Source organism: Syngnathoides biaculeatus, chromosome 9 (assembly GCF_019802595.1).
Source record: "Syngnathoides biaculeatus isolate LvHL_M chromosome 9, ASM1980259v1, whole genome shotgun sequence".
NCBI lineage: Eukaryota > Metazoa > Chordata > Actinopteri > Syngnathiformes > Syngnathidae > Syngnathoides > Syngnathoides biaculeatus.
The window spans coordinates 15,438,570-15,459,740 of NC_084648.1; the positions used below are offsets into that span (position 1 = coordinate 15,438,570).

The following is a 21,171-nucleotide window of genomic DNA, read 5'->3' on the forward strand; positions in this document are numbered from 1 at the left end:
TGGAACAGTTGGGGGAAGGTGTCTGATGTTCTATGTGACAGAAGAGTCTCCACTAGGATGAAGCGAAAAGTCTATAAAAACAGTGTTGAGGCCGGCCATGATGTACGGATTAGAGACGGTGGCGCTGAAGAAACGACAGGAAGCAGAACTGGAGGTGGCAGAAATGAAGATGTTGAGGTTCTCGCTCGGATAGGATTAGAAATGAGCTCATTAGAGGGACAGCCAAAGTTGGATGTTTTGGAGACAAGGTTGGAGGGAGCAGATTTCGATGGTTTGGACACGTCCAGAGGTGAGAGAGTCTGAGGATGGAGCTGCCAAGTAAAAGAGCGAGAGAGAGACCAAAGAAAAGGTTGATGGATGTTGCGAGGGAGGACATGAAGACTGTGGATGTTAGAGAGGAGGATGCACGAGATAGGCTTAAATGGGAAAAAGATGACACACTGTGGCGACCCCTAATGGGACAAGCCGAAAGGAAAAGAAGAAGTGAGCTATTGTGACTCAACAGTTTTTTGTTTTAATTTACCAGGCTTGAGGTGTTCTTTCTCAGTCCTCTTTTTAAAGGCTATTTATGACAAATATCCTTGATTTGACTTCTACAAAAGTGGAGAGGAGAGCCTCGAACGAGCGGCGTTACCTCTGCACTGAATCTCCCTCTTCCGGAATCTTCTTCTGCGGTCTTGTCGTTGCGTGCTGTTCTCACTTAAAACTGGGTGGAGATTTTAGCCTTTCCGCATTATGATCCTGCACATAATCTCCCTCACGCACATACACGCACACACGCAATCACACATAGACTATGTTCTGTTCTACCCCCTTTAGCGAAAAATGTTCCGGTATAAATAGTTTATTAGTAACGGTTACATGTCAAAAGGATGCCCCCCTCCTCCCCACTGCCTTCTTCGTGATGGTAACATAACAGTTTTACAAACAAGAGTGTACACAATACGAGAGATAAATGTCAGGAAAAAAAAAATTATATATATATATATGCATATGTATTAAAGTCTTAATCCCAGCCTGTGGAGAGGATTCATCCCAGTTTATAATCCAAGACGGCGATGAGAGGGTTTACGCGAGAACTCCCGCCTCGCTTCTCCTCCGATTTCTCTATCGAGGAACAACGGCGCTCGTCTTTGCGGGTCAAATATCCGCCGAAAGGTCCCGAAATGCGGCTGCACGACTTCTTCCGCGGAATGTTCCGTAAAATAGATGGCGCGAAAGTACGCGGTGTGGCCTCGTCTTGCGCTTGCTTTTGTCCCAGATGCTGCTGCATTTCCATCTTCCATCTACTGAATTCACCGGATGCCTGACGAGAGAAAAGTTGAGAAGTGGAAATGTTAATAAAAAACACTTTGAGCAAGAGGAAGGGTAAAACCCCGAGACCGGTCGCTAGCCAATCACAGGATGCAGTTAGACAAACAACCCTTCAGCATCACACCTGGACAATTTAGAGTCTTCAATCTGCATGTTTTTTTTTTTTTTTTTTAATTTAGGAAGATGGAATACACAGAATACCGTGCACAAGCATGGAGAGAACATGCTAAATGCACACAGGAAGTTTTGAGCCGGGATTCAAACCTTCAACCTTGGAACTGTGAGCGAGGCATTCTAACCAGACGGTCGTCGTGCCGGCCGATTTGGAATGTCAAATTAAGTCCAATTCACTGGAATATCCATCCGTCCGTTTTCTTAGCCGCTTATCCTCACGAGGGTCGCAGGGAGTGCTGGAGCCTATCCCAGCTGACAACGGGCAGGAGGCGGGGTACACCCTGGACTGGTCGCCAGCCAATCGCAGGGCACATGGAGACAAACAGCCGCACTCACAATCACACCTAGGGGCAATTTAGAGTGTCCAATTCATCGTGCATGTTTTGCAAAAGAAGTTTGGGAAAGGTCAGCCGGAGGCCACTTGTCATCTTGACCCAGAGACTAAAAACCACTCTGGTCACTTCCTCTGGGAGCAGGAAGTGGTCTCTTGGGATGTATCCACACAACAAAAGTGCAAAGTGTCGTCGCATTGAGGAAACGCACACAGAGAAAGGAAAAGAACCATAAATACCTTTCGGGCTCGCCGCACTCACCATTGTCTGCGTCCGAGGTCGGGCCGAGCTGCCGCCTGTCGGCGCACGTGCATTCCAGGTGGTCCTCCAGTTGCACCTGCACCTGCCTCAGTTTGGGCCGCCGCCGCACGTACTGCACCTTGGCCACCTTGAAAGAACCCGTTGCAGGACTCAGTAACACAGACTTCAAGGAACTAACAGTCCTTGTGCGGTTCAGAGAGTCCCAACCGCTGACACGACCAGATCTGCTATCTGGGAGGGGGACGCGTTTTGTTATTTTCTATTCGAACGCCCCCTGAAAAAACCTGAAAATAACAAGCAAGTAGTTGACCCACCCACGACGCGTTTTGTCATTGTCAATTCAAATCCCCCCCGAAAAAAACCTGACGCAACGCATATAGCGCACTTTTGTTATTGTGTGTAACGCAACCTCTGTAAACAGAAAGTGTCCCAGTAGTGACTGTTGTTTTTCTTTCTACCGTATTAACCCCAATCATGGCCCCAAAGAAGCCAGGTTGCTTGTTTAAATTTATTCTGTACTTTTGTTCATAAAAAAAGTTTACAAGGCTGGGGGCAGAGTCGCTACAGATACGGCATTCCACTCCCGGCCTAGCGTACGCTACAACTAAAGCATGCATTTCAAGCAAAAAATAAATATATTTCTTAAATTATTTTATGATATAACGTATTTAAACTATACGTGTATTCCTACGATGCAGTTTATTATCAGGAAAAGCTAAAAAAAAATGCTTTAAAAAGCCCTATTTTATTTAGGCTTGGAACGCATTATTTCTTTCTCCATTCGTTGTAATGGAAAACATCGATTCAGTTTTCGAACAAATCACTTTTTTTTTTGTTTTCTGGAACGGATTGTGGTCGAGAACCGAGGCATCGCTGTATCACAGAGAGGCAGCGTTAATTTCCTTGTCATTTGGATATCTCAAAGATAAGATTTAGACCGCACAAGCCAGTGATAGTCGATGACTTGAAAGATAAAAATGGAGGAGAATTGTGAATGAAATATCCCGCGACGGTGTCAAGTCCAGCGGGCGCGCATGAACCCATTCATGGTCAGGGTGGCAATTTTTTTGCCATATTGACATAAAAGTCTCCTAACAGGCCACAATCAAGGAAATAACACTTCTTTTTCGTTTATTGTTGAGTTATATGGTAATAATCTCGTCGCTGCCCACGAGAGGGTACTTGGGTTTTCTTAGTCGATCGTCCCAAAAACCAGAATCAGATTAAAAGACTTAAATATTTTGATATACTGAAGGATATAATGCGTGAAAATCATGATGTCCCAAAAAATGGGACGCTGCCCACGAATTTGTTAATCATCGGCTGTGTTTGGAAGATGGTGGAAAACAACCCGAGCAGACAAGATTTGGGAAAAAAAGAAATTATCATAATTTTAATCACTCAATACCTGAATTGAAATATGAGTAACGGCTAGTAAAATAGTGAGTACATATTCGGGGCACGTTGTTCAGTACTGTATATGCTTTTTGAAATATTTCTTTTGGACAGGATCATTGCTGATGTAAAAATAGGTGACCTGGCTCAATAAAGTCGGCAGTGGTCCTTCTTACCCTGATCGTCCGGTGGTGCTTGTGGGCCGCCTGGCACCTCATGTTGCTGGTGTTGCAGCAGCCCGTGCAGCGCTTCACCTCCACGCAGGGCGGCCAGATGATGAAATTGGCGGCGGTGGGGTCCACCTGACTGCGAGGGATCTCATAGACGGCGGTGCGCACCTTGCAGCCTGCGGGCGACGCCTCCTCCACCACTGCAGGGGGGGGCGACCATGAGACACTTTCGAGACCCGTACCGGCTCCGTGTCGCAATGTCGTGCATGTCTCAACGATGTTACACTTCTATCGTGTGTCTCATCGGGTTACACTAGTGTCCTTTGCGTTCTACCTTTACCTGGGATTCCACCAGTGCCACTCTGTCCCTCCATCTCATGGCCCCGTCACACCATGACATTCTGGTCAACGTTCTCTGAACATTTCAATCGTTCTATTTTTCAGTGTTCTCAAACGAGGATGTCACATCTGGCGTGCGATTAACGTGTGTCTAACGCACGAGAAGCGTGTAACAGCGACCAAATACGATACCCCTAAAAACCATTAGCGTGTGCTAACGTGGCACCGGCGCGCGAAGAGCCATTTGCCAACGTTAGACGAGCCTGTTGAGCGTGTGACTAAACGGGTGAATAACGACAGAATAGCGTTTTGCTGGCGTGTCATTTTTACAGTGGAACGGGAACAAAAACGTTGGAAATTTCATACTCACTTCAGTTGTTCTCGTGAGTTTGAACAGTCAGCATCATGCCGCCTAGACGAAAAAAAAGGTGGGGTGGGGACTTCAGCAACTAGCGCTGCAAGTAAGGATGCAAAGCATCGGTTTATACACCCATAGGCGTCGAAGTTCGGGAAACGCTCAAATGACGCTCAATGGACGCCGAAGGAGATCTGCAGATCTGGTCGTGCCAATGGTTGGGACTCTCTGAAAGGCATTTGACTTTAGTTTCACGCTGTGTGCGCTCGGGAATTGTTCAGTGGTCGTTGACAGGTCGCCAGTGAGTCGTTCACTGCAAAGCAAACGATTAAGTAACAACCAAGTAACGCTACAGTAACGACTGACTAACGATAGGCAAACGCGAGCAACGCTCGGCGAACGTTCAAGAACGTCCGCGGAACGTTTAAAATTAAACGTTGATGAACGCTGGTCTCTGTGAGAACTTTTGTGCACGTTCAAAACTTTTTTTCCGGACCGGCGTTCTCCGCCGATTCCCAGCGATCATTGACGTTCGCTAGCGTTCAAACAACACCCTTCTGGCGCTATCCCGGCGACCTTGCGCGACTAACAACGTTTCCTCAAACGCTGACCAGAACTTCATGGTGTGACGTGGCCATCACATCTGGACTCTGTTTCTCACCAAAGCTAGACCTGTGTCAGTCCTGTATCGGTCTTGTCCCTGCAGTACGCGTTCTCACCAGTCTTCCAGCAGTATCACGTCCCAACAATGATTAGCTTTTATCTCCGCGTGTAAATCTTACGAGCGCTTAGTCTGTAATGCATGACCTGGATTGTGTCACATGCATCACATGTTTGCTTACCTAGTTTGCACGTGTGTGTTTGTGTGCATTCGTGTAAGAGCGCACTCACGAGTGCTCCTCCTGTGACGCGCGTTTGTTTGCGCTCGCCTGCGGTCCGGGAGGGCGTGAGAGAAGGCCTTGCCGTCGTCGTATTTGGTCTCCGCCGTCGCCTCGTTTTCTGCACGCGAGACAAAACAGCCTCTTTGGATGTCACGCGTTCTACTTGCTGATTCTCATAACCTTGTGTCGACACGTGCACAAACACGGTTTGAATACTACAAAAGGAAAAACACTCATTAGCTAGATCGCATTTACACGAGAAAAAATTTCATACGCATCAGTCATTGTTATGATTCTCGCAAGCCTCACCGAGTCGCGGTGCCAAAGGTCGATAAGCGCAGATAACTTTACACGGGATTAATAAATGTATCCATAAGAGTCGCTGTCTGGATGAGATTATTTAATTTGATTTATGGGGCTCGGTAGTGTCTGCTGTTTGCTCGCTGGCATGAAAACACGGGTCAGGTTGTGGTCTAGCCCAGCTGACTTTGTTGGCGATAGATGGGACACACCGTAGACCGGTTGCCAGTCAATAGCGAGTCACGAAGAGATAAAAAACAACCATGAACGGTAACATTGACGAGGACAATTCAGATAACATTTCAGCAAACATGGTACGCATGTTTGGGGAATTTTAACAGAGAAAACCAACATGGGAAGGCCTGAGCTGAGTATCGAACCCAATTGAGCGACTCCCAGTTTGCCATTGCAGCTCGTCGGTGGAGAAAACTGCCAAAAGTGCGGGTGTGAGTCACACACAATTGTCACACTCCCGCACTCTTCCCCAGCAAAAAAAATTGTTAGTATGTGTTTATAGTGAGCTGTAATTGTCCCGCAGTGATGCGGACTTTGTATCGGTTCGTTGTGGTGAAGACGGAGTTAAGTCCCTAAAGGGGAAGCTCTCAATTTACCAGTTCATATACGTTCCTAACCTCACCTAGTGGGGAGAACCGAAAGAACAAGATCCCGGATACAAGTGGCCGAAATGAGTTTCCTCCGCAGGGTGTCCGGGCTCTCCCTTAGAGATGGGGTGACAAGCTCGGTCATCCGGAAGGGGATCAGTGTCGAGGAGCCAGATGAGGTGGCTGGGGCATCTGATCCGGTTGCCATCCAGACGCCTCTCTGGTGAAGTGTTCTGGGCACGTGCCACCGGAAAGAGACCCCGGTGACGACCCAGGACGCGCTGGAGAGACTATGTCTCTCGGCTGACCTGGGAACGCCTCGGGATCCCTCCGGAAGAGTTGGAAGAAGTGTTCGGGGAAAGGGAAGTCTGGGTATCCCTTCTGATGCTACTTCGCCCAAAACCCGACCCGGAGAAGCGGTAGAGAATGGATGGATGGATGTAATTGTACTAACTTCCCTAAAACTGACCTTAAGGCCCCCTAAAAATTACCATCAGAACATATTCCACCAAGAGCATGTTTTTGGCCACACTGATTTTCCGTCACCACCCCCCACCCTCCTCTACCAACAGAAATGTATTAGGGAGTGCGACTAAACCACATTAATCGTTGAAACCTAGCGATGCGCCTGGCCAATCCAATCGGGTTTTACCTGCATCCGTCTGCTCTTCTCGCTGTACACAAACGACTGCACCACGAGGCACCTGACGGTAAAACTTCGCAGATGAGAGCACAGTCGTCGGCTTCATCAAAGACGGCGATGAGTCTGCGTATCGACAGGAACTGGCGACACTGGAGGTTTGGTGTGGCCAACACAACATGGCATTGAACGCTCTAAAGACTGTAGACATGATTGTGGACTTTAGGAGGCATCCTTCACCACAGCTGCTGTCCAACTGTCTTGGGTCAACCATTGAGACCTTCAAGTTCTTGGAAATTACAGTCTGTAAAGATGATTGTGGACTTTAGGAGGCATCCTTCACCACAGCTGCTGTCCAACTGTCTTGGGTCAACCATTGAGACCTTCAAGTTCTTGGAAATTACAGTCTGTAAAGATGATTGTGGACTTCAGGAGGCATCCTTCACCACAGCTGCCCCTGACGCTGTCCAACTGTCTTGGGTCAACCATTGAGACCTTCAAGTTCTTGGAAATTACAGTCTCACAGGACCGGAAGTGGGAGACGAACATAAACTCCATCCTTAAAAACAAGCCCAGCAAAGGATGTACTTCGTGCGGCTCCTGAGGAACCACGCAAGACTGTTCTACGCAACGGTCATCCAATCGGTACTGTGCACCTCCAGCACAGATTTGGGACAAACTGCGACTGCAACGGACAATCAAAACCGCTGAACGGATCGTCGGGACCGCTCTACCCACTATTGAAGACTTGTACGTCACTCGAACTAGATCCAGAGCAGGCAGGATCCTTTCGGACCCTCCACGTCCTGGCCACCAGCTCCTACGATCAGGTAGGCAAACGTCAAAACCAGCAGGCATTCAAACAGTTTTTCCCCCCTCTGGCAAATAAGTCATTAAATTATCAATCAGCGAACTACTGTATTTTCTTCCTTGTGCCGTTCTTGGGACACACCTTCATATCCTTCTGGTGAATCAGTATTCATATTAGTAATACATTCTGCAGACTATCTCACGACTTGCCACTTTAAACGTCTCCCTTTACGCAATTGTCATTGGGAACTGCGAACGGGTAAGGGCACGCTGAACAAGCTCAAGAGAATGTGGGGCATTGACCCACTTTTCCACATCTGTGACTTGAATAAGGAATAGTTCCTGTTAAATTAATGTCTCTTGTTCTTTGTTCTTGTTAGTTTGTTCTTTGTTCTGAATGTCGGACCAGGGCGGCACCGACTACCAGAGACGAATTCCTTGTGTGTTGTCACAAACTTGGCCAACAAAGCTGATTCTGATTCTTATATTTTATATACATTGTAATTCAAAAAAACATTGAACAAAAGTTTTTAAACGTAAAATGACGAGCAACCATTACAACCACATCAGAAAAACAGAAAGGACATAAAAATAAACTGAGATGATATGGTTGCAAAAGTGTCCACACCCTCTAATAAATGTCCCCGAGTTCAAATTGAACCTAATTCAAAGTCAAGTTAAAGGGGAGTCAGCAGACATGTCAGGAAATCGGTACTTTCCCACTAAATGTTTGCACTTCCACTATCAACATCCATCCATCTTGTTTTGCCGCTTATCCTCACAAGGATCACGAGAAGTGCTGGAGCCTAGCCCGGGTGTCAACGGACAGGAGGCGTGGCACAGCCTGAACTGGTTGCCAGCCAACCGCAGGGCTCATAGAGACTCACAATCATACCTAGGGGCAATTTAGAGTGTCCAATTAATATTGCATGTTTTTGGAATGTGGGAGGAAACCGGAGTGCCCGGAGGAAACCCACGCAGGCACGCAGAGAACATGCAAACTCCACCCAGGCGGGTCCGGGATCGAACTCGGGACCTCAGAACTGTGAGGCCAACGCTTTATCAGCTGATCCACTGTGCCGCCCTGGGTTCATTGTATTAAAAAAAAAAATACTCATTACAGGCTTCAATAACTTCAAAGAGGGGGGGGGGGGAGTTTCCTCACCGCTTTGCATCAGTGTCCGGTCCGTATAGGAGCACCTCCCCCCCCAAACCCCCCCGCATACCACTCGGCCTATCTCAACCTCAGCCCTGACACGCAGGAATTCCGGCATGAATTATACATGGCAACATAGTGGCCTTCCAGTCCAGACCAAATAATGGGCGGCGTGACAACGGCATAATGAAGTGAGCCACTTGACCCCCGCGCCCCCCCCCCCCCCCGCCCCATCCCCCAAGCCGGTGGGGGAGCCATCACACTCGCCATTTGCATGTCAATGATGTCAGGATTAACGGCGGCGCCGCACGTGAAAAAAACGAAATCGGCAGAGTGGCCCTTTATGCTCGGCGAAAGCTACGCGGTGTTTGTTTGTCCGCCTTGTTGGCAGTTGAGATCGGGAAGATTCTTTAAGCAAACGGCCAAAAAGCAGCGGAACAAAACGACGCGTTGGCCGACGACCTCCGATGAGCAATTTAAGATGCAGACCGAAGCAATGGGCCGACATATTTAAGCCACCAGTGATTTTCACTTCCTTACCACACTCGCCATTGCTCCGTATTATTGAGCCCAAGTATTTGAAGTCGCCCACCCTCGCCATCTTTTCTCCCTGTTGCCTCACTCTTCCCCCTCCACCCTCTCATTCAGTTATTTTCACCAGCTCATTCTGTATTTAATAAATGGTACCCACTCATGTTCACTGCTCCAGTCCCACATGGATCGCCGCAAAAATATTATATAGTTTTTAAAGGGAATGGAAGGAGCCTCTTCGATTGGTCCAGATTAAAGTCGGCCGTGACGACGCCCACGCCAGTGCATCACGTCTCACTTTTGAATGTCAGCAAAAATCTGTTCGCTGGTGTTCCGTAAGATTTTTCTCACAGAAAATATGTGACTTGGCTCAGTAAACTTTGAAAAAAATTGAAATATTTGACACAATACAGGGAGTCCTCGCGTTAAGACGGTCTCGACCTGAGACGTTTCGACTTTAAGACGCCCGTCCCCCGGCCGCCATTTTGTCTGGCTAATGCCCGTCCGTGTTTGTGCGCCGAGAGTATCTTTGCATTTTTCGCCCTCCTTTTTAGATATTATCGCGTTAAAGAAGGAAGCTGTGTCTTTTACCAATGCTTCTGCAGCCCAAAAAAAAAAAAAATCCATTACCGTGGAAACGAAGCTCAAGATCATAAAAAGATTGGAGAAAGGAGAGACACCAACACCACAGAAGCTTCAGTCAGTCGACCGTGGATACAATTATTAAAGACAAAACCTGTATTTTAGTCCTTGTCGGGGGTTCCGTTCCTATGTCGGAAGCAATGATCACAAAACAAGGTTCTTCGGTACTTGTCAAGATGGAGAGGATTGAGGATCAGGTTCCCCTTCTTCTTCTCCATCCACCTCTCAGCAGTCACGCTAAGTACGTCATCTTGTTTATTTCAATCTATTTGTTTTTCGTACAAAGTATTTTGATGTAAATTCTGACTTTAAAGGTAGAATCCGACTTAAGCTGAAATTCGAGTTAAGTCGCTGCTTTGGGAACGGATCTCAGTCGTAGACCGGGGACTGGCTGTACTGTGGCACTTCCAGGAAATCGGTACAAAATCTCCTCATGAGTCGCGTTGTCATGCAATTAAAGTAACGACAATATTACAACAGCTCGACCCGAATAAGGACAAACGCCATTGAAAGTGAATGGCGGGATTTCATGACCAATTCCTTTTTCTGTTTTTCCCTCAATTTTACACAAATAACTTTCTCAAAGCTTCTGATTGGTTGACATTGCCTCACATTTCAGGTGTTTTAGTTCTTGTGGGGGGGGGGTCTTTTTTAAACCACATGAGGGTGAGATCACCATGACATTATAAACAAATGTCTCAGACTTGACCCACAAGGGAAATCCGAGCAAGCGTTCCAATTTCCGCGCGGAATCGCTTAACCGCCGCTTTCTTTTCCAAATCGTCCGTCGAGGTTTTGGCAAGCCGGCTCGCGTGTCTCCGGGGTTCACGGAGAGTGGAAAGAGCAACACGGGTCAAGTCGGTCTCTCGGCAACGGCGGGGCTAATGAGATGAGAGGACAGCATCATCTCCATGAGAACTCGACCATAACAACCGCATTAATACATCCAATTTGTTCTGATTGGGAGGGAGGGGCGGGCTCAAGACCTTCAACATGGCGAGCCTCGTGTCGCACACATGAAGTTTAAACTAATCATTAGCTCCAATTTTGAAACATTTTACTGGACACACTGCAGGCAGATTTTTAAAAAAAATGCTCTGATCAACTACTTGTCGCTAAGCAAAGTATTTGGAGCAACGTTAATTGTTGAAAGAAAAAAAAAAATGGCACGTGAATTACTCAAACGATAAGGTTTGCATGGGAAATTGGGGCAGAAGGTGCCCCCACCCTGACAAAAAACAACAACAATACCACCAGAGAAAGGACAGACACATTTTTTGCAAGTACAATTAATACCAATATACAGAAATATAAACCATAGGTAAATTTAATTGAAACGTAAATAGAGCTGATTAAGTTTCCCAATTTTAGTTGGATTTCATACAATGGTTTTTACATTAATATTTTAATTACACCAGAGAAAGGACAGACACACTTTTGCGAGTACAATTAATGCAAATATATAGAAATATAAACCATAGGTAAATTCAATTCAAATGTAAAGAGAGCTGATTAAGTTCCCCAATTTTAGTTGAATTTCATACAATGGTTTTTACATTATTATTTTAATTAAATGAGATACAGTATATATACACCATGATTTTTGTTTCATCTTATTTATTCTATAAGTTATAGTTTAGTACCATAATTTGTTTAAAAAAAGAGTAATATTTTTCTTATTTGTACTTCATGTATATGATGTAATTTTTTCTCTACACAGCATTTTTTTACATTGTATTATCATTTGTTATTCATACTTTTTTGGACATTTTTATCTTTAGACTATTTTTTATGTAATATAATTATATTTATATTATAATTTCAATATTTTACATTTTCGTCTTTATTTTATATATTTTTACATTTTTAGTATGTGTATTTATATGATTATTTGGGGGCGGGGGTTATTTTATTGGTACTATGATAGTTACATCTATTTTGTGAATCAAACTATAATTTTGAAAAATTACATTATTGTATATTTCTAGTTTGGTATACAGAGTGCATTTGTAAATTTTTCTGGAAAATCTTTCACTGCAATTCTTACGTGTAAATTCAATTTAAAAGTAAATAGAGCTGATTAAGTTCCCCAATTTTATTTGAATTTCATACAAGGGTTTTTACATTATTATTTTAATTAAATGATATGCAGTATATATACACCGTGATTTTTGTTTCATCTTATTTATTCTATAATTTTTTTAAAAAAAGAGCAATATTTTTCTCATTTGTACTTCATCTATATGATGTAACTTTTTCTCTACACAGCATTTTTTACATTGTAGTATCGTTCGTTATTAATACTTTTTTTGACATTTTTATCTTCGGACTATTTATTTTTTATGTAATATAATTTTATTTATATTATAATTTCAATATTTTACATTTTATGTTATATATTTTTACATTTTTAGTATGCGTAATTATATGATTATTTTGGGGGAAGAAATCATATTTTTATATATTTTTATTTTGGTATACAGAGTGCAATTGTATTTTTTTCTGGAAAAATCTTTCCCTGAAATTCTTACGTTGTTGAAAACTATGATTTTTTTCCACACATTTTTATTATTTTATATTTCACGGTTTCATTTTATGCCACATATGGATTACTTTTTTTTTTTTTTTTTTACATTGTAATGTTAAATCATTTACACTAACTATGCTTAAACCAAATGGAAACCGAGAACGAAAACAGAAGATTATATATATATATATATATATAAATTTATTTTTTTTTTTTTTATTTTTTTTTTTTTTTACCTACGGTGTCTATCTCGAGCAGCCGCTGGAGGTCGTCGATGCTCCGGATGTCGCTGCGGGAGAGCCGCTGAACAAGCTCCCGGGGAAGAGGCGACTCCTGCCGGGAGGAGAGCAGGAGAAGGTCGGTCCTTTTTCCATCGCGAGTCGAGCACTGACGCAGTTATGAGTTTTTCATCAACAGATTCTCCATTAAAGTTTAAAGTAAAGTCATTTTTAGTGGTTAAAAAAAAAGGAATTTTTGAAAATCTGTATCATTTGAGATGGTTCAAGATAGGTTAAATCATTCACGTAAATTGCCAAATATTAACCTGCCACTTGCGGTTTTATTTACCTCGGCAGCGGCACGTACGAGGCAGAGGCAGCCGGCGAGGAGTTGGTAGAGCTCGGGTCTCATCTCCTCTCAGGTCTGCTGGGGAGGCTCCGGGAAGGGGCGATCGGGGTACACCGCAGGAGCCCTGACGTCGCTCCCTGCACTCGGCCGGAGGCCAGAACCATACCTCAGGAGGAAGAGAACCAGCCAGACTAGAACCAAACCTCAATCAATTCGGATGAAGTTTTTGGGTTCTTTCTGGATCCCAAAATGTATTTTTTAAAAAAGTGATTGCATGCACAAGCAAAGTCGTCAAATTCTTCAGCATCCCCGGTTGCAACGGTGTAATCCACACACAAAAATTAATGAAAAGAAAAAAAAAAAAAAAACAAACATCCAAATGTGTGCACGAGGTGGCAGCGCGGATACTCCCAGTGGCCCTGCAGGCTCGATACTGAAGTCCAGACCGCTCGGTCCCGAGATGTGACTGCGCGCGCCCCCGTTGCCCATAAATAAACGGGAGCGCGCCTGCATGGAAGCAAGCAATTACGGTTGTGCACAGGAGCCAAGCAGATAAACCTGGAAGTAGAAACACAATATGGAAAATTGATTTTTGTTAATCGCGTGCCTATATTGTATACTATACAAATCTACTTATTGCCCGTCCACCCATTTAGAGTGAAATTAAACAAATATATATTTTGTCATTTGCCTATTTATGAACTTGTGACCATGAGCGAGACGTTCTGCACTTTCCACAAGACTTTTACGGAATAGCGGTAATAATTTGCATAAAAACTGAGTTTATCCACCCATATTACGTCGTCTGAAACGTCGTCACGATGAAGCGATTCCTCTACTTGCATTTCAAAGCTAATAGTGTAAAATTCTGATCAGCGCTACTGTCTCAACTTCAGGTGATTCTCAGGAATTCTCTGGGCAGGATTTTTAGCACGCGTCAATGCGCCACATAAACACAGTGTAGTGCCGCTTACTCAGGTCTAAATGCTTTTATTTGTCATGAGCAAGACATTTGGCCGCTGCCAAGAGGGGCGTGGCCACGCCACTGCTCTGTTTCGCATTGGGACTGTGATTAGACGGACGTTTAAGTTGGAGTTTTTGTCACTGGCATTGGCCAGTTCGTTTGTGCACTGAGTTAAGAGAGTTGTATTCACTGACAGTGGGAATCTCCACCACTGAAAATAGTGTCGTGTTGAGCTATCCTCGTCACAGCGTTCCTGTCCCACCACCGTTTAGTCCTGTCATAGTTTGTTTCATAGTCCTAGTCAAGGCTCCAGAGTTTGTCTCCTAGTCATCAGACCTCGCTGCATGTCTTTTGGATCCTGCCTAGCCTAGCGTTTCTGTACCTCTGCCTTCTCGGACCTCAGCTTAAAATACGACTAAGCCTAACATCATGCCCTCGTCTCGGAGTCCTGCATTTGAGTCCAGCCCTGCACCGGAGGTTCGTGACATCATTGTGTTTACGGGCAGTGGCGCTGGCTATTTTCCACACACGGGGCTCTCCTTCCGCAAATCCATAAAGAAAAGAGGCTGCAGCACACACTCGCCGGTGAGAGTCGCTGTTACGAATACACACCTGCTGGCGAGAGCCAGCCCGCTGTTACACACCTACTCACTGGTGGAGTCCATCTGTCTGTTACACAAGCTTTCGCTGGTTCAGATCCAACTATCTGAGCTCCAGGTCACTGTTACGCATACACTCGCTGGCGAGATCCAAAAGCCCAGCTTGATGTGATGCACAGTATTCTGGTGAGATCCAGCCACCGATTACACACATACTCAGCGGTGAGATAAGAAAAGGCAGCCTGCTGTTACATGCACACTCTTCATGAGGTCCAGCCCATTGTTGTGCACGCACTTCCTGGGGAGATCCGGCCCGCTGTTACACGCCCACTCGCCGGTGTAGTCCATCTGTCTGTTACACAAGCTCTCGGTGGTTGTGATCCAGCCCAGTGATGCAGACAGATCCAACTTTCTGAGATCCAGGTCACTGTTACGCATACACTCGCTGGCAAGATTCAAAAGCCCAGTTTGATGTGGTGCGCACTCGTCTGGTGAGATCCAGCCACCGGTTACACACATACTCACCGGCGAGATACAAAACGGCAGCCTGCTGTTAGATGCACACTCTCTCGTGAGATCCAGCCCATTGTTGTGCACGCACTTGCTGGGGAGATCGGGCCCATCGTTACGCGCACAGTCACCAGCGAGATCCAGTCGAGTGTTCCGCTCCCTGCCGCCTGAACAGGAAAAGGTGGTGCAGAAAACGGGTGGCTGGATGAAATGAGTCTTTGATCCTGAGGGGATTTTGATGAAAGCGTCGTGTCGACGTGTTGACGATGTCATTAAGATACTTGTGGAACCGGTAAAATCACCATTAAAAGATTAACCCCTGTAAATAAGACAACTGAGACAAAGACAGGGAAGAAAAAATGCTGGTTATAAAGATAAGGTCGGTCCAATGTCCAATGCCTGACCGGGCGTGTGAGTCAGTGTTTAATTTCAAGTCAAATCGGTTAATGAGTCTCCAGAATTCAGCTGACTGTGCTCCAACTGTTGTTTCTTGCGGGACTCGATCATCGGAGTCCGCTCGCTGGCCGCGAACCGGCGGCGGCGCTAAGTTGAGCTCGTCTAGCGAGCCTACGGCGTTCTGGACCTTCCCCTGTGAGAAGTCCGTCGGGCTACTTTCTCCAGCGTCGAGGAAAGGGAGGGGAAAAGAAAAACTGTTTTTTAAAAATTATCCCATTACACTATATTACACTCTACAGCAGGGGCGGTGAAACCATAAAAATGCTTTACCGTGTCATCATATTTACACATGAAATTCATGAACTAGTTTTGGAATCAGAAATTAAGCTTAATGAATTTTCCCAACTATTGTTGTTTGGTAACACAAAAATGCCTGTGATAATCCCAACTTGATCATTTATGATATGACAATTTGAAATTTTGGTACAGATTTGAAAAAAAAAAAATCATGGAAGTCCATACACATGATTTGCCTCCACGGGCCGGATCTGGCCCCCGGGCCTTGAGTTTGACACCTGTGCTCTATAGCATTGTACTTTAGAAAAACAGACATTAATTATGATATCATTAAGAAGAATGTAAAGAATTGAACAGTTTCTGGTGAGTGAAGAATATATGGCTATGAGTATTGCTATATTGTCTGCATGTGTTGCGGTGCATTTGTGTTGAAATACCTCTCCATCCATCCATTATCCATGCCACTTATCCTCACAAGGGTGACGGGAGAGGTGACACCCTCACTGAGCGGGAATCGACCTCAAGCCGCACACACCATCAGCGACTCCCAAAAATCTATCAATGTACTGTATATTTTTGTTTTTTATCACTACATTTTTAAAAAATGTGATTGAAATAAGCAGCGGCACAGTGACTCAGCTGGTATAGCGTTGGTCTCACATTTCTGAGGACCCGGGTTCAATCCCGGCCCCGCCTGTGTGGAGTTTGCATGTTCTCCCCGTGGCTGCGTGGGTTTTCTCCGGGTGGGCACTCCAGTTTCCTCCCACATCCCAAAAATATGCAACATTAATCGGACACTCTAAATTGCCCCGAGGTGTGATTGTGTGTGCGACTGTTGTTTGTCTCTGTATGCGATGTGATTGGCTGGCAACCAGTTCAGGGTGTCCCCTGCCTCCTGCCTGTTGACAGCTGGGATGAGCGCCAGCACTCCCGCGACCCTTGTGAGGATAAGCGACAAAGATAATGGATGGTTCTTTTTACCCTAAATTGCTGATGGGCTTATTACCCTCTTTTCACCATTGTTGCCATCCTTTCAATCAACACTAGTGGCTAGCTGCAGCTTTCACCCTACTGGCTGAAAAACAAGGAAAAACTCGCTTGGTCTCCCCTCGACCCTTGTGAGGATAAGCGGCTAAGAAAATGGATGGGTGAAGTAACGCAGTCACAAAAAAATAGGCAACCAGGATGACGAAACCAAATGAACTCCATAAAAATAAACATCTTTTGAGTAAGAGTAATTAATAAAATCATGTTATGAACGAAGTGGGAAGGAAAATAATAAGAATTTAAAAAAAAAAAAAAAAAAGTGTCCTCAATGTGTCCAACGGAGGAAAAATGAATCGTGTGCATTGATTCAGTGTGGAAACACAGTTAAGGAGAATCAAGTTGAAGACTCTCAAAAGGGGCTTAAAGTTGAAGAAAGCGGCCCTGGAATCTGGAAATAATCCAGCCTGGAGCGCTGGAACAGGCACGTACACACATTTAGTCTCCCTTTGTCTCCTTGAATTCGTCACACTTAATCTGACTTGATGTGAGAGAAAGCAAAGGATAAGGAAAGAATAGTGCAAGAGAAAGTTCGTTCACAGCAAGGTGAAGGTGTGTGTGTGTGTGTGAGAGAGATTCCAGGCAACATTGGACGGAACATTTATCCAATTCAAGCCCATTGTTCCTGTCACAAGATAAGAACCGTCCTAACGCTCACACATGAGTGTAGTGGAGGGGAAGTGGGTCACAACCAATTCAGACCTTGAACGGCGGCGCGCTGTCGCTTCGCCACGACGTCACTGCGCGATGCACCTCGCCGGTTCCTCCTCCGGACCGTGGCGGCTCCCTGCAGTCAGAAGGCTCAAAGTGTGACCGAGGGGGAAAAACGCTCATCGGCGCAATGCGTACCGTTCGAGCGCAAAAGGACTCGGACCGGGGGCCGAGAGTGGCGGTCGTGTTTATTGTCCGGGATTTTGTGACCCTTTGAGTCAATATTTTGAATTAGTACTCAAAGTTAATGTAGCTATTCCCGATTTATCGAAGTCTGAAATGATCTAAAATTTGGGACATTCTCTGTCTTTCCCCCTGGCTTGTGTTAATAGCTAAATGGATCCGCGGTAAAAATCCTCGTGGAATAAAAATATAAATACTATTACTAATAATAATATAATTACTGGCACTGTAAAATCCCATGACATAGTACAAAATTCTCTATATAAGGAAAATGAAAATCCTGGAGTGCATTGAACCCCCAAAAAGTGAACTGCAATACTTATACAGGCTCTGTAGCCTTCTAAGTACTGTAATTTTCTGGACTATAAGCCGCACCTGATTATAAGCCCCACACAGAACATTTTTAAACGACAAAGCATTTTGTTCATATATAAGCCGCACCTGTGCCCATATTGAGATATTTACAAAACAAAGACGGTACACAGTTTTCAAAGTTTTAATTTTCCTTCCATACAGTGCCTGTGAAGTGGCAGTAACACAGATGCAATACGGTAGTAACACAGTACTAACAGGGATGAGTAAAAACACATACGTGTAAAAGTCACTGAGACGCGGCAGCAACACGGTTCAGGCCAACTGCTTTTATGACCTCTGAAAGCTTTTTTTCGTCTTTTTACATTGCTGCAGTTCTTCCCGCTGCCGTTTCCAGCGCGTCACCATCGATTCATTTGTGCCGAGTTTACGTGCAGCAGCTCTGTTTCCTTCTTTTTTCGCCCAGCTCGATTGCTTTTACCGTAATTCCCGGCCTACAGAGCGCACCTGGTTATAAGCCTCACCCAGTACATATGTAAAGGAAATACCATTTGGTACATACATATGTCGCAGCCGTGTAAAAGCCGCAAGTGCTCACATTGAAACACGAGATATTTATAAAGACGGTACAGAGAGTTTAATGCTAGCGCCTCTGTGCTAATGACAACGCTAGCGCTAACGCCACCGTGCTAATGCTAGCGCCGTCACGGTAACGGGGCTGATTAAAAAAAAATAAATCACTGAGACACGGCAGTAACCTGCTAGCACATCGCTAACTGGGCCGCACCGGTAAAAGTCACTTCCTCGGCACATATATTCCACCGGTCTCACACTTACCTTTTCCGCTTGAGTGACCCCTTGCGGCCGTGAGAAAAAAATGCACAAATTAGCCCCATCACGGCATAAACCGAAGGGTTGAAAGCGTGTGAAAAAAGTCGCGGGTTATAGCGCCGTAAATTACAGTAACTTGAAAGATGCGCCATATGCATTTCTTCTTGCATTTTCCATGATGAGGGTCTCTTCATGCTAATTTTATTCATGCACAAAGTGCAAAGTTACACTAAACTTGCATCTTCCTCAGCACATGTATTCCACCTATCTCACTCTTAACTTTTCTGCTCAAGCGCCCCTGGTGGCCGCTCGAAAAAATGCATAAATTAGTCACATCATTGCATAAGCTGCAGGGTTGGAAGTGTGTGACAAAGGTCGCCGTTTATAGCCTGGAAATTACGGTAATTAATGTTCTATTTTCGATTTTGCTTCACAGGTGTTATTTTACAATAATCTGTCCTTTGTCCATAAAATCTAGCGATGGAAAGAAAAAAAAAACTTTAACTTAATTTTAAACTTAGTTTAACTTAATTTTTTAAACACTCTTCAAAAAAAAGAAATGAAAAAAAAGGGGTTCTTGGCAGAGGTCTTCGCTCCCCTCGTCATTCCCTCAGCCTGCCTCCGATTTCCATCCAAAAAGTTTACACCTCTTCCTTTTTACAACTTCCTTCAATTCTATCACCTTCCACTAAACAATGGATGTATTTTACAAATGAAAGATTGACACCCTCCCCCCCATGGTGTGAATAATAATTTGGAAAAAAATCAAGCAGACAGTTGTTTGGATGAGTGCCGAGTGTCAAAACAGAGGCTCGGTGGGGAGGGTTGGAACATTTGATTCAAGGTGGTCAATTGTGAGACGTTCCACTTGGGAGACTTTAATCTCCTCGGGGACGGGGGGAATAATTGGGAGTCAGCGAGGGAGTTAATCGTGCTTCCCGCTGACAAGTCACCACACACACACAAAAGACTTAGTTGCTTTTATGCAACACAGACTACACACGTGAAGCAAAATGCCACCATGTTATCAGTCCATCCGGTTAATATTTTCTTTACTTACCGTAATTTCCAGCCTACAGAGCGCACCTCATTATAAGCCTCACTCAGTACATTTGTAAAGGAAATACCATTTGGTACATGCATACGCCGCACCTGTGCAAAAGCCGCGAGTGCCCACATTGAAACACGAGATATTTACAAAGAAAGACGATAAACAGAAAGCGGTTAGCTTAATATAGCAACAACACGATAGCATGAACAGGGTTGGTGAAAAAATATATATATAAAACAGCCAAGGCAATACAGCAGCCCAAAAAGGGCCAGTTAAAAAAAAAAAATCCTAATCACTGAGGTGCGGCAGTAACACACGAGCGCGGTGCTAACTGCTAGCGCGGCGCTAATCACACTAGCCACTAGCGACACACGCGTATGCAAAAAGCAAGATATGCGAGTTAACACACACACCGTTGAGTTTCAGAGTGATATGCAGACATTACGTGGGAACAAAAGGGGGATGGGACACTAGCGTGGCACTAACCGCTAGCGCGGCGCTACCAGGGCAGGTAAAAAAAAAAACATATCGGTGAAAGTCACTTCCTTGACACAAATATTCCACCGGTCTCACTCTTACCTTTTCCGCTCGAGTTCCCCCTTGTGGCCGTTGGAAAAAATGCACAAATTAGCCGCATTGCCGTTGTTTTGAAAGCGAGTGAAAAAAGTCGCGGTTTATAGGCTGAAAATTACGCTACATATTCTGGCATTTAGCGCAAGAAGCCCCGTAGCTCAGTGATAAGAGCACTGGTTTGGTAAACCAGGGGTTGTGGGTTCGTATCCCACTGGGGCCTAGAAGGGTTGTCAGGAAGGGCATCCGGCGTAAAAATTGTGCCAAACATATATGTGCATTCATCTGAGATGACACGCTGTGGCGACCCCGAAAGGGACAAGCCGAAAGAAACTTACTTCTATTCTGGCATTTAGTGTAGTGCTAACTGCTAATGCGGCGCTAACCGCACTAGCCGTTAGCGACACACGCGTACACAAAAAGCAAGATATCCGTGTTAATGCACACAGCGTTGAGTTTCTGAGTGCCACGCAGACAATATGTGGGAATGGGCGCTGCAAACCGCTAGCACGGGGCTAATAGGGCAGGTTACAAAAAAAAAAAAAAAAAACATACCGGCAAAAGTCAATTCCTTGACACATATATTCCACCGGTCTCACTCTTACCTTTTCCGCTCGAGTTCCTCCTTGTGGCCGTGAGAAAAAATGCACAAATTAGCCGCATCGCCGCAGTTTTGAAAGTGTGTGAAAAAAGTCGCGGTTTATAGG

The 21,171-nt window shown here is 44.9% G+C and overlaps 1 protein-coding gene across 2 annotated transcripts; it reads right to left on the bottom strand.

The window, feature by feature from the left end:
• Positions 1-641: 641 nt before the first annotated feature.
• LOC133505785 (platelet-derived growth factor subunit A-like) lies at positions 642-15,236 on the bottom strand. Of its 2 annotated transcripts, none has more exons than XM_061829229.1 (7): positions 15,085-15,236; positions 12,997-13,554; positions 12,666-12,816; positions 5,232-5,339; positions 3,653-3,846; positions 2,082-2,208; positions 642-1,306 (listed from the first exon to the last, which is right to left on the bottom strand). In XM_061829229.1, exons 2-7 carry the CDS (start codon positions 13,057-13,059, stop codon positions 1,296-1,298), a joined length of 654 nt encoding a protein of 217 aa, XP_061685213.1. In that variant the 5' UTR covers positions 13,060-13,554; positions 15,085-15,236; the 3' UTR covers positions 642-1,295. The 2 variants fall into 2 exon arrangements, with proteins under 2 accessions (XP_061685213.1, XP_061685214.1); XM_061829230.1 differs by having other exon boundaries at positions 644-1,306; positions 12,666-12,762.
• Positions 15,237-21,171: the final 5,935 nt, after the last annotated feature.

Coding starts and splice junctions, on each gene's coding strand:
- LOC133505785 (XM_061829229.1), bottom strand. CDS start 13,059: ATGAGACCCGAGCTCTACCAACTCCTCGCCGGCTGCCTCTGCCTCGTA. Junction 12,817..12,996: donor TCGTACGTGCCGCTGCCGAG/GTAAATAAAACC, acceptor TAACTGCGTCAG/TGCTCGACTCGCGATGGAAA. Junction 5,340..12,665: donor GCTCGAGATAGACACCGTAG/GTAAAAAAAAAA, acceptor TCTCGCGTGCAG/AAAACGAGGCGACGGCGGAG.